Source organism: Cyanistes caeruleus, chromosome 3 (assembly GCF_971803275.1).
Source record: "Cyanistes caeruleus chromosome 3, bCyaCae1.hap1.1, whole genome shotgun sequence".
Taxonomy (NCBI): Eukaryota; Metazoa; Chordata; class Aves; order Passeriformes; family Paridae; genus Cyanistes; species Cyanistes caeruleus.
The window spans coordinates 73047092-73064126 of NC_141703.1; the positions used below are offsets into that span (position 1 = coordinate 73047092).

Here is a 17035-nt window from a genome sequence, read left to right on the forward strand (position 1 = left end):
ATTATTAAATGAAAAAAAAGACCCAAAGCCCAGAGCGTTGATATCAGATATGTCTCATAATTACAGAAACTACTTTGTTAGATGTACCATCTTAGGGAAATTTAATTTGCCTATATCTCAATTTCTGCAGCACAAGTAGAACTGTCTCTAGATTTGATTTTATTTGATTGTTTTAAAACTTCAAGTTAGTGTTAAGGATTTGTAGCAGATATATATATATATATAGATATATATATATATATATAGTGTAATTTTAAAGATGCAAATTAGATATTTACTTGAGTTTCCACTCTTTAGACTTCCAGTTTATTAGGTCACAACATAATCCATATCCACACTGTAACTTCAGTGGAACAGAGGCTTCTACTCTCTTTCAAGAAAGAGAAATGGATTTCGTATGAGGAGCAGATGTAACATCAGTAAGCTCACTTTCTCTGAGAAAGACCTTTTTTCCATGGATACAAATCCTCAGTGGTCATTTTGCTAGAATTTATGTTTTCTCTACTCCATTGTGATCTGGAGCTGTAATTTCAGCAGAAAAGCTGACTAAACAAGCACTGCTAGACTGAAAAAGCAAATGTCAGCTGCTTTTATAGTGGACTCTACTGTTTATAAACACCAATGTCAACGTTCTGATCAAATGCATTTGCAATAATTTAGTTTTACAGAATGCATTTCTTCTGAGCACAGCACAAAACTTCTGCTCAGTAGATTGCTGAGTTAATGTTCAAATTTTACACTGAAGGCTGAAAAAGTTGTTACAAAGTGATCCTTTATTTGTAGCTCTTAATAGCAGTATTTTTAATCTTTAACATGTTTTAATCTTTAACTGTTTCAGTAACATTTACTTAAATACATTTTTCCTGTGAAGTAATCCCCTCTAAACTGTGATTGTTCTCTCTCTCTGTCCAAGTCTGCTGTACTTCTGGCAGCTGACAGCACAGAGTTGTTTCTCAGGAGAGGATGTTGTGAGGGGATGTTTTCTCACAGTCAGCGTTGCTTTTAGGGAAGATGAAGCCAAACCACAGGGCGTGTCTGCAGCATCGGCCCTAAGCCCTACAGAACCATGGAATTCACCTTGGATTTTGCTTAACTAAAGTTTCTGCCTTTATTGCTAAAATAATCAAGGGGTTAGGGAGCCCGAGGGCCATGGGTCAAGCAAGCTGGATCCCCAGTGTTCTGCACTGCTCAGTCATCACCTACCTCATGGGCTCAGCCTCGGGCAGCACCACTTGGCTTTCTCTCACCTTTAGATTGTCAGAGAGCTCATTTCAGAAACCAGGTGCAAAAGGGACAGTGGATAGCACTGCATGGGGTGTTCATATGCATTGGTCTGTGGGTGCAGTCTGGCAGAAAAAGGAAATTTTCTCTGTGAAGACAAACGGAGTAAGAGATACTAAGCGAGGTTGGTTAGCCATTGCTTCCTTTTTTATGTCTGATCAGAGTAACTGACTTAACTTTTAATTTTTGAGTAAGGTGATTTCCAATTAAAGACTTGCAGAATGTGTGAGCTATTTCAGGTATCTTGGCAACCTTTGTGGAATGAAAACCTTAACCAAGGAGTACTGGTCTAGTCCTGACGTGCCAGCTGCCTGAACACAGGTCAGGCCACTCCAACAGTCTCTTCTGCATGAAAGCATTTGTTTAAGGAGATGCCCATGAGGAGTACTCATTTAACCAAAACAACTTGATTATTGTGTTATCAGAACTTCCATGGCATGTTTAAGGGCTTTGAAAGCAGAGATGGAAACTTGAAGAAAAAAACATAACTCTGTCCAGCAACGACTGACTGCACTGACAAAACGTGTGACCTTGCTAGTAAGAAGTTAAATTCCCTTAAAGAACAGGACAGTGGGCTGGGAAGGTGTGCTGAGGAACATGGACACAAGCTTCAGCTACTGTACAACTGTGTAATTTCAGGTTTTCCTTTGGCTTGATGGGCCGAAATCCAACAGTAGTGTCCAGACAAAGTAAGCTCAGGGGTGCAGTGACTGAAAGGTGTCTGGAAATTCCAGGTGAGTCATGAGAAACACAAGTGCCTTATTAGTTGTTTATTTTATATAGTCTGAACTCTGTATGTCCAAACACTTTTTGGACAGAGTTTCCAAAGCCATCATTTTCTCTGTGGTGGCTTGAGAAACACCTATAGTTAAACATTTGGTCTTCTAGGAATCAGAATCTCTCTCTATGGGAAATCTCAAAGGCTCTCTACCACAGGTCATCTGGGGAAAGTGTACGTGGAGGCAAAGCTGGGTTTTGGATGGAAGTGTTGACAACTTTGAGAATCTAAAAGATCTGTATTTAGATGGGGAAAAAAAATCACATAAAAGCAGGATCTACTCTCCCTTTCTTTACTGAGGATATAATGCACAAAAATACTACAATGATTAATAAGAGACAGTAACAATTTTTCAGTTGATAGATATGGAATACAGTAACATTACAGATCACCCCAGGACAGTCTGTGGTGAAGAAAAATAGTTTAAAGAGTTTTTGCCACTGCTTGATAGGACATTTCTCCCTTTCCTAAATGTCCTTTAAATTTCACATGAAGAGCATGTGCTCTGTCAGTTACTTTAATTTTCAGAGAACAAACAGATCACTGTACCCCGACAGTATTTCCTCCCCACAAAAAAAGCAAGGATGAGCTTTTGATTGCAAGGATCAACAGAAATTAGGTCAGCTGCATGAAAACATACTACAAAAGACTCATTTTGCCATGCAGACAACATCTTATAAAATAAAGACACAGCATAAATGTTGTGGGAACACTGTATTAAAAAAACCCATTAAATGCTGATTGGAACAGGAGCTCTTTGTTTACACTGCTGTAAAAGATGCATGAAATGTAAACTAAGACAATGTAAGGGTTCACCAACCTTTATTCATCTTTGAAATATAAAGATGATTTGGGAAGATTTATTAACTATACAAGTTTGACCATTATTTGGATTCTCTGGTTGTCCATATTCACTGACTACCCAATTTCTTACTCTTAAGAAGGAGCAATGTCTTCTGTAAAACCACGTGCACTCAGAATGAGATTTTTGTGCTTGGAACACAACTTCAATGTTTCTGAGAGGTATTCATTGCAGATACAGTGACTGTTTGCTTTACAGGCATTTCCAGTATGCTGAGTTTCATGGTATAGTCAATATATTGCCAATTTCATTCATACAATTTCATTGTATAGTCAATATTGCCAAGTAAGTCAGTGCAGCAAAAGCTAAATATTTATTGTTTTATACTACTAGAGTAATATAAAAATAAATCACCAGCATAATTTAATTTACAACAGGAAAAAAAAGCAGCCATATTATACTTGACCTAAAGTTGTCATCTATATACAGAAGTGTCTATTTAACTAACCCCATTAACCCAACCCCAAAAACCCCTTGATTCACTACACATCAGGTTCTCTGGTGTTTTCTTTCACTGTGGAATTAAAGTATAACCCCCCCTTTTTGAAATGTAGTTTAGCTAGTTACATCATGAGTCCTGGATTTTGGATCATCCATTCCACACAGTCATGTTACCACTATCAGATACAAAAGCCCAGGATTTGAGCAGATACACAACAGTCATGAATGTCGTGTTTTAAGAACACAACACATCAAGTCTGCTCAAGCAAAGTCCTTGTGGGTCACAAGGAACATCAAAGCAATGCTTGGTGGTTTTAGACTGTAGGATGAAGCTAAGCAGAACAAAAAATGTTTCTCAGTAACAGGTTATTGAAAAAAAAAACCGAAACCATCCACCAAATGCTAATATCTATAAGGCATCATGGTTGCTCCTGATATAAATTTTGTGAAATACCAGTTTGAAATGTTAAAACACTCGGTGCAAACAAACAGGTTTCTTCTAAAAGCATGCTGGATCCTTCCAAGTCACACCCAGGGTTTCCATCCGGGAAAGAGACGGCTCAGATTTTTAGGGTCCATGGCCTGTTGTATGAGCAGGTTCACCTGGCCTCCCACACTGAGCACTGTTCCCTCCTCAACACCTTTCAGCTTCTCCTGCAGTCTCATCAGAACACGCTCAGCCACCTTGTTAAAGCTCTGGTCATCGCTGCTGGCAGAATAAAAAAAGAAAAACAGGTGTTCTAGGTATGGATTCTGAACATCATGAGCAACATCCAGTGAGAAAACCATAAAGCAAGGCAACAGCGCAGCAGGAGGGGTAAGAAAAATATCTTGCACCTGGCTTTTCTTTTAGGTTCTTGTGGATCAGTACCAAGTGTAGAGCTCATGTCAGCCTCATCCTCTGGCCTCTGCTGCAAATATAAAGCTTTCAAGGGGTTCATGGTCCAGTCGAAAAGAGGATCATAGAGCAGCACCTACACAGTAAATAAACTTCTTTATAATTTCAACTGTTAATTACAGCTAGTTCAGTGCCCTAGCATTGTTGGAAATGCTCACACAATATTAGGAGGGTGAGTGTTTCATTTTGGTTTTCTTTTCTTTTTTTTTTTTTTTAATCAATAGAATTGGGCTAAATTGCTTAGTAAATGACCCAGCAACAAAGCTGACTCTAATCACTTGCAGGTATTTGTGTTGTTCATACTTCACAAAGTTCTGCCATCATTCCCACCTCAGCAGTGAACAGGTAATTTTTTAATACACTGCTAGGCACTAAAGAGAATCATTAGCTTTTAATGCACAGTATAACCTGCTTTGTGACTCATGCAAAGAGGATTTAATTCAATCAGTATTACCCCAGCTGGGAATGCTGAATTATGGCTAGAAGCATGTAGATACTGAAGAGGGAGAACTGCCTGAAGGAAACAGTTTCCACAGAAAATGGGTTATAACTGGTCATAACTTTACCAAAGACTACATGAATTAATAAATCCAACCCATACCACTATGTTCTATTTCAGTACAAAACACCCTAAAAGACTATTGGGTGCAGTGATGCATACAAAGACAAAAACAAGGAACTAAAGACATTCTGGCAGGTTACTGTCCAAAAGAATGAAAAAAATGCTCACCTCTACAATAGTCAGTAAGGCTTCTTGAGAATTCCTCATAACAGCCATTGTTTTCTCACAGCATCTAGAAAGTTTTTTACAGTATTTTAGGTACTTGGTAAAATGAAATAGTATTTTTGTAATTTAAATAACGGATATTTGTACTCTACCTAAAGTTTAATTTCTAACATAGGAATAACCTCTGGTATTTTAACTTGGAAAAGAAAAGATAAATTTAGACATGTAAAACCAAGAGAAGACTGTGTAGTTCACTGATTATTATTTTTCTGTGGAAAGGGATGATCTGTTTCACTGTCTGAAATATTTTAATATGCAGAATTAACCAGTGAGTTAACACTGCCTGTTAGGCTGTGCCACGATGGCAGAATTGCTTGCCTGGATGAGACAATGTGCCAGGGGTGCTCTGGAACACACTGAAGAATCTTGGTAGGGTTTTTTTCCATGAAATGATCCAGCAGATCCAGTAGCCAGACTATATGCAACTTCTGAAATCTCAATGACTTTTGATACAGCAAGCTAAGCAAACTAAGCTTCTGGAAGGAATGCCAAGCTATCCTACAGGACAGGTACTCCTGTGAAAGGAGGACTGGGCATCCTGTCTCCCTCAGGATGAGAACACACACACCCCAGTTAACTGAACACACTCACAGCCAAGGACCTGCTTACCACCTACACCTGTGCTGGTAACTACAAATCTGGCTGGATGCGGCAGAAACAGCATCTGCACCAGTGCCTTTGATATTCTTATTTACTTCAGCTGGAGCCCAACAATTTATGTTTTTCTGTATCGTGATTACAGAAGTAAAACCGAACTGTGAGTTTGACAGCATCATCTTTAGGCTACAAGTGGCAGTGACTGCTCCTTCACAGGACAAAGGTGTACTAGGAACTACTCATTAACCCTAATTGCTGCCTTAGAAAAACAACACCTACACTATGTACTTTTGTAAAGATGTGAAATTTGGGAGTTGCAAGAATTACTTCACAAACATCTTCAAAGTCTGGAATGAGAGAAAGGTCCTGCTTTTTAGGAATCCCTTGGAGCCTTCACAGAAGGATAGAGGTTGACAGAAACTCAACTTGTTTGGGATTCTTCTGTTTTGCAGTTCAGATCTATTATGGGATTTATATTTTGCACTTGCAAAGTAATATAAAACAGATGACCCAAAAGCAGAAAAATACTCCAAACTACTTACATAAAACTAAACAGAAATTTCAAGTCAAAACAAATTGGTTTAAAGACATTTACCAGCTCCAAATATATAGTATAGTTCTGAAAGAAATACAGTTCTGAAGGGAAAAAACCCATTCTGAATCAACAGTTAGCTGTGGAGCTTTTAGAACCACTGAGCCCTCCCTGAATTCCACAAGAGGGTGACAATAACTCATTAGTAAGTGAACAATATGAAACACTGAGCAACAATGAACTTGCAGCTGGTTATATAAATATGAGCACAGGAGTTCAAGGTCAGCATTTAGGTTTGGGTATTACCAGCAGAAATCTGAGTCCCCTCCCAAGCATCAGAACTATTTAATATGTAACAATAAGAATGCTGGAAGTACTCTGCTGCCTCCTCATCCCTGTGCAATACAGGAGCACTCACCTTCTGAAGACCCCCTCCACACCGGTGATACCCATTCCATCCACAATGTCCCTGGTTAACCTAAATGGAACAGTCTCTGGTGTGGGAAGGATTTTGCCTTGCTCAAAAGCAACCCCTAAATGAAAGGATAATAAAAGCTTTTTAAAAAAAATTAAAGTAAAGAAGAATTAAGGTTCTCTTGCTGTCCTTCTTACCCAGATCTATATGCACCAGTTCTGCTGTTTGTTCATCTATCAAGATATTCTGAACATGTCTGTCTCCAAGTCCAAGAATGTAGCCAACTGAAACAAAAATGTAAGTGCTGAAACTATGTCATAAAAACCACAGAAAGCCTAAAAAATATTATTGGTGTAATTGTAACAGGTGGAAAAAAATTAAAAGTGAGACTATTTCTTCACTATTTCTATATATAGATATTGTCCAAGGAAAGAGCAAATGCCATTCCAGAAATCCAAAAAGAAAATGTTGACTGAATGGAATTGCACAGATATGCATTCTTTTACCTACTCCACAGATTTCTTCCCCATTTCTAGCTGTGGATCAAAGTTTAACAAATAATATTGCAGCTTTAAAAACAATTAAAAGCAAGTGTATAATAAAATCAGTTTTTATCATTAATAACACCCGCCAACAAAACAACTTTTGTCTATGTCAGTTTTAGAAATCTCCAGTGATCCAAATTATAAGATCTTTCATGTAAGTCTATTTCAATGTTTTACTGTCCTTAAATGTAGAAAAACTCCAAAATACATTTCCCTTACTGCAATTTAAACCTGTTATTGTTTTTTATTAGCTGATAGGCATGGACAGCAGTAGTATTTCCTACAGAAATCTTTCATCTGAATTGTACTAAACTGCAGATTTACTTTTTTTTTCAGTAAAAAGGAGTGAGCAAACATGTTACCTTCTAAAATAGGATCTACTGCAACGTATACAATCTACTAACAAATGTCTTCCAGAGACTCAGTACAGAACTGAGTCAGCAAAATAAAAAATCCACAGTATTTACATTTAAGTACTTCTTTTTCTTTATTATAACAGGAAAATCAAAGGAAATATCCCAGAGCTTAAATAACCATTTCAGCCATGGATAATAATGCCAGTACTAAGGCAGTAAAAGACCAAGCTTTTCAATTCAGCTAAAGCATCAGAGGTTATATGTGAAATGAATAAATGTTAAACCAAAACAACAGAAATAAAGTCAGGTAAAAAAAAACCCAACAAAACTACCAGAATTTAAGAAAACAAACCACTATATAAACAACGAATTTCAGTCTTCCTTCTGAAGCAAAAATAGCGGTGTGGAGGAACAAATCATAAATCTTAATTACAAAAATAATGCTGATATTCTTGCTGACCTCTTTTGCCCCCTACTATGCCTTTTCTGACATGTGACAAAAACAGGACAGCCACTATGTCTGAAGTTGTATAAACTCTTTGGTTGTGTAACCTAAAAAGCCACTAAATAATCCAATACCTATAGAAGATGTAGCCACGCTGCGAGTGTACGCCAATCGTTTTTCAAACCACACAGCTGGGTCCAGGAATTTCTCCATGCAAAAATACCGGAACACAGGTTGAAAACGCTCACAGACTTCCATGAAGATTCTGTATTTCTCATCAGAATGTTTCTTTTGGGCATCCTTTAAACACATAGAACACATGTTCTACTCATGACTAACTGCTTCAGAAAGAAATTACCTCTTCCTTTTTTTCTACCCACCTCCCCTCTATCAAATGCTGTTCTCACTTCTTTCTCTTCCTGAGCTAAGAATTATTGTCTTTTTTTGCAGCAATTATTAATGTACCTAACTATCTTTCTGTCTTGGTTTAGAGAAAATCTGGGAGAGAACTCTAAATTGGGTCCCTCCAGGAAACAAATTAAAGCAGCCCCTCCCCAGACTTGTTTGGTAAAAGGACACTTTCTTACTAAACAATTTCATATTTGTATACAACTCTGGGGCTAAAAACCACGGGAAAAACCACTCCTTTTTCCTTGACACAGCAAGTGACTGTATTTTATAGGCATGTGCAGGTAAATGGATCTTGCTGGGAGACATTTCCTTTCTTTGCACTCTGTTCTGATATCTCTGTTGGCCTCCTGCCACTGTGAGAAAGTCATTCTCACTCATTCCCATGCAAAAAACTCTACAAAGCCAAATTAAATATTCTTTTATGCTGTTACTATTAAAGCAATTGGAAAGGAAATAGACTCTTGCACAATCATGGGTATATAAAGTAACAAGTATATTTGTCTGCAATTTTGTAAACTTACGGTGAGGTGATCTGTGGAACTGAACTGAAAGTCTGTAAGTATTTATTCACTCCATGCCACTGGGCATAGTCATTATTAGATACACCAAAAGCACAGTACACAGTTCCCTGTAAATTCACTCCCCTCCCCACCCCCAGTAAATATTATGAATCAGCTTTTTTGGATGGGGGTTTAAAGTTATTTGGACTCACCAGCATAATTTTATGACACTGATTACTGGAGTAATCCTTTGGTCTGTATCTCTTGTGAGCTCCTTCTTCGGCATTCACAAGGAACTCTCCGATGGGAGTTGTTCCTGAGCACCACTCCAGAACTCCACTTCTCTGGGAAAGGGGAACCACCTGGAAAAGCAAAACAACAGAGGGGAGGTTGTATCTGGAGGAGGGTTATACACACTGAACTATGAATACACACCCTGCAGAGCATGGGTGCACATTTGTGTTTGTTTAAAAAGACACAGGAGGCCAAACCATGCAGCTGACTGCAATATGTCTTCTAAATACACACATACACATATATAAAAATCCACTCAAATTTCTTCTACCTTATAATTGCAATTTTTTTCCTGGCCCAGAGAACCTTCCACTAGACATGTCAGCACAACCTAATGTCTGTGCTGACAATCATTAAAATAGGCTGAACTGCCTGTTTCCTTCAATTTTCTTTTCTTATGAAAGTCTCTTTATCTCCTAATGCAACACCCATTCTATTTTTCCTTGCTGTCTCTCATTTTTACACACATAGAAACCTGAGTCTTTCTTGAAAATTACTGAAAAAATGAGCCTTTAACTCCAGCTGAGAATTCTTAAAACTATGCTAGCAATTCAGATAAGGACCTTTAGAGATTCCAGAGTGCACATTTCTCATTTGTCAAAGACAAGAGCTTATACTTCAAAAGTACTTATCCAGAGGTCACCTTCACAGCAATTATTATAATCCCAAGTACATAAAAGAGAAGGAGGAAGGAAAAGCTCCTGTTTAAATACATTTCCTGCATCCACAATAAGAATTTATTGCAATTCTTATTTCCAATTCGAGTATTATTTGGAATCGTATTCCAAAGTCCAAAAAAAATCTGTTCAAATTCTGCATGAAAGACCCTAGATGGGACTTCTGAATTAAATTGTAAGGAATACAGCAAGACTAGAATTAATTATTAATTAAGGTATATCACAGGGCAGATTAATGAGAATTCATAAACAAACTTGTATGCTCAAGTTTAATGACTAGCAACTTACAATTTAGTAACAGTGTATTACCTAATTTCTTTTCAATTAGAAGTTCATACAAGGAAATCTTCAAAGAGTATTTAAATATATATTTGGCATCAAGAAAATTATTTTAATGATTTGAAGAAATTAAATTATAATAAATATATTGTTTATTCCATACCTTAAGGCGCAGTAACTATTTTAATAGCACATAAATAAAAATACTTTTATATTGCTTTTGGTCTAAAAAGAGGAGAAGGGGAAATTATCCTTTATTCCTCTGCTGCCACAGATGTTCAGGGTTACCTTGTATCTTCGGATATTTAATTTCCTCTTTCGTGTTTCAGTGTTTTGCTGGAGCAATGTATTGCACATCTGGAAAACTTGTTGCATGACAGCATCTTGTCTCAGGTCATCACGCCCCTTCAGCATAAACAGAAAAAGCAGTTAAAAAACACTTCTCAGCATCCATGTCTTGCTCAGCAGGTAAAAATATTATTTTAAAAAATCACACAAAACACAAGTTACTTTTCCACAATAATCACTTGCAATAAAATGCAATTAACAGTTGTTTTTTCTCTGTATTTTGTTTTCTATTAGTGCTAAGCTGCTTAAACAGAACCATCACTAACTTAAATTATCACCTTTCCCCTTTTTTTTTTGACAGATGTTATTTGATTCAGGTTTCAATCAACCTACAATTCTTATGGTTCTCTTTTTAAAAACAGTTGTTCCATTCACCATTATTTAGCAACCCAACACACAGGTGAAACACCATCAGTTGGCACTGCAGTTCTGATTGCTGGATTCAGATCTAGTGATTCATGCTTCTCTTTAAAGCTTTTGAAACTAACCCATACTTAGCAGCAAAACAGAATTCCCCTAGCAACTGCCCAATGTTTGCACTCAAAGAGAGAATGAAATCAGCTGAGTCTAAGGAGAAAAAAAATTTTTTAGAGATTTTTACTTCTATGTGCATGCTTTTGATTGTTTCTGAATTGCAAATACTTTTTTATATGGGGAAGAAGAAAGGAGGTGTTTAACACAGTATGTTGATGGTTTTTATTTACACTACACTTCATGCCACCAGCTGAGACAAGACCAGGCAAATCTGGTAGTTGTCAGGTACACCACTGGATATTAATTACATGCACTGCTGAAAAATAATGACAAACATATTTAATATAATTACTTATTATTTATATTATATTCATTATTAATACTTTGTAATTTCATTTATTAAAGCATCCCTCAACTGAGAAAACTGACAGTGAAGTGTGAAAAGTCTGCTCATGGTACAGAAATGATACATGAGAAAACTGACAGGAGAACTTGAAAAAAAAATTCCAGCAAGCCAAGTCTGTGATACGCCATTACAACTGACAGAACCCACCTTAACCAGCTGCCTCCTTTCTTTACCATCTGATCCTACACAATCAATTATTTTAGGCAGATTCATGCCTCCTGCTAAACGAAATTCTTGCCTGAAAGAACTTATTGTGACCAAATTTTCATATTGTCCTGTGGGATCCACCTGAAATTAAAAATACAGTTAAAATTAATGTAAATATTACCTCAATTTTATGCAGACAAAGCAGTAATAAGTTGTTTGCAAACCTCATTAGCAGACTATATGCTAAATACTAATATGAGCACTCCATCACCTACAAGGTTAATACCACAAAGGCTATGAAAATATGCTGAGCAAAGGATTTTTTTTGATTTCTCCTTGTTTGCCTCATTGGCAGAGGGGACACGGTGCTGCAGACTTCCATTAAACAAGGTGTGACACAATGGTAGCCTGTCCCAGCTAGCACTGTCCCAAGAAACGGCTCCCATATGGCAGGGGAGCATTAGGCTTAGACTAGGCTGCAAATGGACCCATTCTACAATCCCAGACCTTCTGCAGGGTACCTCATGGATCTGTAGGATCTGTACCTCAGCCACCTCCTGCATCCTCATGCCCTAGAGCAGCCCTACTCAGCCACCTGTAAGGACATGCTTCTCCTGGAGGCTACATCACAGACTGCAGCCATTTCAGTCAGTCTGTACTGAAGGAGAAGAAAGGTAAAGGAAAGAACAATCCAGATGTATAAAGGAGCCTGTGGCCCTACAACTGGAGCCCTACGAACATGGGTACCAACTTCTGGCCTCTGAATTCAAACACCTCGAAGCATTCCCTTGACTAATTCAGCTTTCTGGATGTAACCTGAGGGATTTCACCATGAGGAATCCTGGCTTTGCAACATTTAAATTTAGATGCTGGCCCAAAAGCAACTCCTGAAACTGCGCAGTTTCCCAGGTGGAGTGTGTGGTATCAGAAGGTGAGTGCGTGTGCATCCATCCAGTTAACTGCTTATGACAATGGGAACGGATCATTCCCCATCACTGAACAGTAAAAGCACAGGAATAGCAGAAGAGGCACACCTATTGATTCTCACACCTTTTGTGACATTCAGTGCCTCCCTGAAACTCTGAGCTAGCACCTATAACATAGGAGATTCACACTCCCAAATCCCCTCTGTGAGTTAGGTAGTTCACAATGATACTACCTTTTGATAATGAGAGACTACTCAGAGGTAACAGTGGCAAAGCTGTCTTTGTACAATAAACAACTATGCAGCACACATAACACTTGGGATCAAGGTCTTCTAAGGAAACCATCACCCTGCACCTCCCACATGAAAGTATCCCCACAGGTAGACCTGCAAAAGCTGTGGAAATTGGATGAAGAGATGACTGCCATTACAAAAGCTTGAAGATGATTCTGTGATTCTATGATGATAGTATTATAGTGTATATTTTTTCAACTTCAGTCACCTTAATTTCCATGGTAGGAACAGGAACATCCTCCAAGTTCTTCAGTTTAATAATTGGCTGGTCAGCTGGAATACTTATTCCTTCTGTAATTAAGAGGGAATAATATTTTTAAATTCAGACCTATAAAAACACACCTGAATTGACAAAACCCAGCTTACATTACTTTTGAGACCCAAAACCTCACTGCATACTTTTATTGAGCTGATGAAGATGACCACAGGACAACTGGTGATTTCTGGAGTTTCATACTAAGAATCTGAGCCCTACAGTGCAAGTAATTACTATGACTTTTAATTCAGACTATATTCTGCATCTGCCAAAAACAGGACACAATGCTAGTACCTCTTTAAACTAAATATCAGTATTTAGAAATACACTTTTTAATCTGAGAAAATAAAACCTATCTTTGTTATTAAAACAAAAACTAGTTTTCCCAAGACTTACTTCTTTGAGATTTCCATGGAGTAGAATCTAAATTTGCTAATGTGATGTAAGCATCACAAAGTGCTTCGATGTCTCTAACCATAGGAGCTCTTCTTTTCCTTACAATATTCATTATAGTGCTAGCAGCTTCCATTCTGTCCTAAAAAACCCAATGGAATACAAACATCAGACCTAGTAAACTACACATTTTAATACTAAAGATGCATCATAACATGCAGTCAATTTAAGTACAATTGAGATATGTCCTATGAAAACAGAGCAAACTGTAGCAATGGGCAGCCCTTTGTGACATGACCTGAAATAATTATAAGAAAAAAATTCTGCGCTGTCCAATCAGAGATAATAAGTAATGTAAAATATTCCTGGGGATGGAGGGGGAACAAACCTGACCTGGAAAAGTGCAAAAAAGCATGCAAAAATACTTCAGAAATTAGGACAGACAGGTTTTTAGACATTCTTCCACCATCTGCCTGCTTCTGTTATTTCGTCCCAGCAGAAGAAAAAAATCTTGTTTGCAAAAGACAGAAACCTGTCCATGTATTCTTCCTCTGCCTGACTCTGACAGACTTAGTGTAGCATAATCCCACTATTATGGGGGGATCACAAATCAACAACAGATGTGAGAGAAAGACAAAAAAAAAAAAGCCACATAAAAACGTGGTGAAAAAATGTATTGGGTAAGAGGACAATGACAACCAGCCATGTCAGGCCTACAATGATGGGGGAAAGAAGGGGCAATACTTTAGATGTGGGATGATTCCAAAGACAGGTTAAACAGCAATTAAGCAAAAACAGCATTAACATGAAACCACAGTTAAGTATTACCTATCAGCATGGCTTTTAACACATCAAGGACCGAAAGATACTCTGCACAAGGCAAATTGCTTGGAAATTCATGGAACACATTACTCAAAGCAGAAAAAATACCCAATTCAGTATGCACTTGCAACAATAAAGCCACTCAAGTCTTTCTTGCATCTAAAAATTTCTTTTACAGAATGACACATCAGGGACTTTTATCACAAGAGTCTGCAATAATCAGGGCTATTTGTGGCACAAAATGTTAACTGTATTTTGTTTAACCCTGTAATGATTTTTTTCAATAATAATTACCTATGTATGCACAAAAGGAGGCTTTTAATTATTAGAAGAACTGTTTCCCTCCTACTGCTTCTTAACAAAAATCTGCTAATGAGCTCTATACTAAAATACCCCTTTACATATTTTGGGTTTTTTTCATTTTTTAACAAAGTTAAAAGACTGAATGTGATTAGTAGAAGTTTTTGTAGTCACCACATCAAGCTGGGAGATTTCTTTTGGTGCATTTTTAATTAACTTATTTCTTCTTATTGCATCTGGTTTTGTGAGGAGTTCATCTTTGTTAGCATTAGCCAAAGCTAATATAATAAACAAAGTATGATGTGGATGATCCAGTGAAATTCGAGACATTAGCTGCAAACAGAAGAAAAGGATCCCATTATTGAAAATGGTACAGAAATAAAAAAAACAATAGTTAATTCACATTATTATTTCTTTTGAACATCTAAGGTTCCTAAGATAAAATAAAATGTAATGCTTAGACAGTATTTCCAAAACTGAAAAAACATTCAAAATGTATTTCTATAGCTGTGTAAGACTACTCTTATACTGCAAGAAAATCAATTAGGTAGAAATGAAAAAATCCCCAATCCCCTTCTCCCACCATATTGATTTGGCATCACTCATTTTTAATACACCCCTATCACCCACATAACTTGTTCAGCTCAGAGGAAGGTGGATATTATTTAGAAGTAAGCACTACAAGCCAATCAAGATATCTTTAGAACTGAAGAACAAAAATTACATTATTCAAAACTTCGTGAAATCCTAAACCACCCATCATCTTGGTTCCCATCCGAGCAGCCAGCTGGTACATCAGGGGCAAGAACTTGTATGAAGGGATCTTCTGTGCATTTTTCTGTAGGAGAGAAAAACTCAGTTAGAGAGCTCTACTGAACACCTAAGAGAAACTGTAATCATCATCATCATCATCATCATCATGGCTTTTCATAGGAGTACTATTTTCTATTCTACCTTTCATGGCTTTTCACCTGAAAGTATATATAATATAAACAAGAATATTGTACCTAAGTATGTTGAAGATGGGTGGATTCAAAGACATGTGAAGAACAAGGTGACCACAGTAAACGATCATATGTTTAATCATACAGACTTTTATGATCAAATTAAAATGCTAATTAATGTTAAATTAAAATGCATTAAGAACTACTGATGAAAACCTAATTGATAAGCGGTGAAAAACTTCAGTTTTCAGGAAAAGTTAAGGAGCTACATCATTCATCTTCTAGAAATACAGGAGAAGGAGAAGAAAGATGGATATTTATTTGTCAAAGCATTAGGAAAAAATGGAGCAAAGTATACCTTCATCATTTCATTGACTCTATCAACTTCAGAATTTTCAAGCCATAGGGAGCAGAGCCGGAATATCCACATATCATGTTCTTCTCCACTTAGCAAACAGCTGATGTAGTTCTCTACTGCTTTACACAAGAAGCGTTTACGATCCTCAGTCAGGGCCTGTATGGCCCCTTCATCCAACTCAAGTTCTCGCTGAACCTTCACTGTGTATCTACATGAACAGATGTCATGTTTAAACAACAAATTATTTCTTAATGAACTTACAGAAAGGCCTTCCCTAGGTTTCTCACTTACTAATTTAACATTTTTTTAAGTTGTTTTGTATGTATAAGCACAGTAAAATAAACAAATAAGAAACTGTATTATTGGAGCTACTCCTTTGCTGTATGTGCACACAGACCCACTGCTCTAAATAAACTTCCTGTTTTTCTGTCTTTTTAATTTAATCTCAATGTTGGTATAAATCTGAATATGCAGTATTCAAAATATTTGTGTAAAGACTTCAGTTTCCATCAGCAGAAGTTTATCCTTTTCTGCTCACTTGCAGCTCCTCTTACTAAATCCTTAAGAATTCTGTATTAAATTTAATTCTACTCTCTACTAAATGTCTAATAGAGAAAAATCCCAACTCATTTATTTACACTATGTAACGTTTTTGTCGAATAAACGGAATAATCCAGGGAATAAACATGAATTCCAGGCCGTGATCATCCATACTGTGTCCTTGGCTTAGTTTTAGCCTACACTCTCCATCACACGCCTACACCATGTCCAGGCACAGCTGAGAAACCATTCACAACAAGCACTATGGATCTGGCCACTGCTTCGTGGAGAAGAGAAAATGCAGCTGTAGAGAGGTGACCCAGGCTGCACCTGTTGCCCAGAGAGCAGAGCTGGAGCCCGTGACAGCTCCACAGTACTCAGTCTCCATTTGAATGCACACCTGTTGAGCTGAACTCTGCGCTCCCTGATGAGACCGACCTCCTCCTTGGCCTTCTTCAGCAATGCCTGCTTATTTTCAAACTCAGAGGATTTCATGTAATTCTCAATTCGCTGGTACTGATTATCAGAAAAACGAGCCAAGGAGAGGAAAGCCTTCATCTTTCCTTTCTTAAGCTCATCACTGCTGTCTCCACTGTGGCTTGCAGCAATTTCCACTGCCTAAAGGAGAAATTACAATAATGGTAAGATCAATAATCAGATGAATAGTGTTGTGCAACAACACTAAAACATAAAAAACAGAATGCTTGAGGCTGGAAAGGACATGGGGAAC

The 17035-nt window shown here is 37.4% G+C and overlaps 1 protein-coding gene and 1 long non-coding RNA gene across 9 annotated transcripts in view; one reads left to right on the forward strand and one right to left on the reverse strand.

The window, feature by feature from the left end:
• Positions 1-2864: 2864 nt before the first annotated feature.
• The window catches only part of ATM (ATM serine/threonine kinase), a 55313-nt gene continuing 41142 nt past the window's right edge, over positions 2865-17035 (reverse strand). For 7 of the 8 annotated variants that reach the window (XM_086881916.1, XM_086881921.1, XM_086881923.1 and 4 more), the window contains 15 exons: positions 16706-16923; positions 15766-15973; positions 15188-15301; positions 14638-14796; positions 13345-13483; positions 12901-12983; positions 11474-11614; positions 10387-10503; positions 9061-9210; positions 8072-8237; positions 6789-6875; positions 6595-6709; positions 4991-5054; positions 4200-4336; positions 2865-4071 (listed from right to left, as the gene is read on the reverse strand). In XM_086881916.1, the coding sequence (XP_086738042.1) occupies positions 3888-4071; positions 4200-4336; positions 4991-5054; positions 6595-6709; positions 6789-6875; positions 8072-8237; positions 9061-9210; positions 10387-10503; positions 11474-11614; positions 12901-12983; positions 13345-13483; positions 14638-14796; positions 15188-15301; positions 15766-15973; positions 16706-16923 (2082 nt within the window). In that variant the 3' untranslated portion in view covers positions 2865-3887. The remainder of the gene's footprint in view (positions 4072-4199; positions 4337-4990; positions 5055-6594; positions 6710-6788; positions 6876-8071; positions 8238-9060; positions 9211-10386; positions 10504-11473; positions 11615-12900; positions 12984-13344; positions 13484-14637; positions 14797-15187; positions 15302-15765; positions 15974-16705; positions 16924-17035) is intronic. The other variant, XM_086881917.1, reaches the window with a different exon arrangement.
• LOC147654249 (uncharacterized) lies at positions 10428-16474 on the forward strand. The gene is made up of 2 exons (XR_015284780.1): positions 10428-10566; positions 11326-16474. It is a non-coding gene; the product is annotated as an uncharacterized LOC147654249 (long non-coding RNA).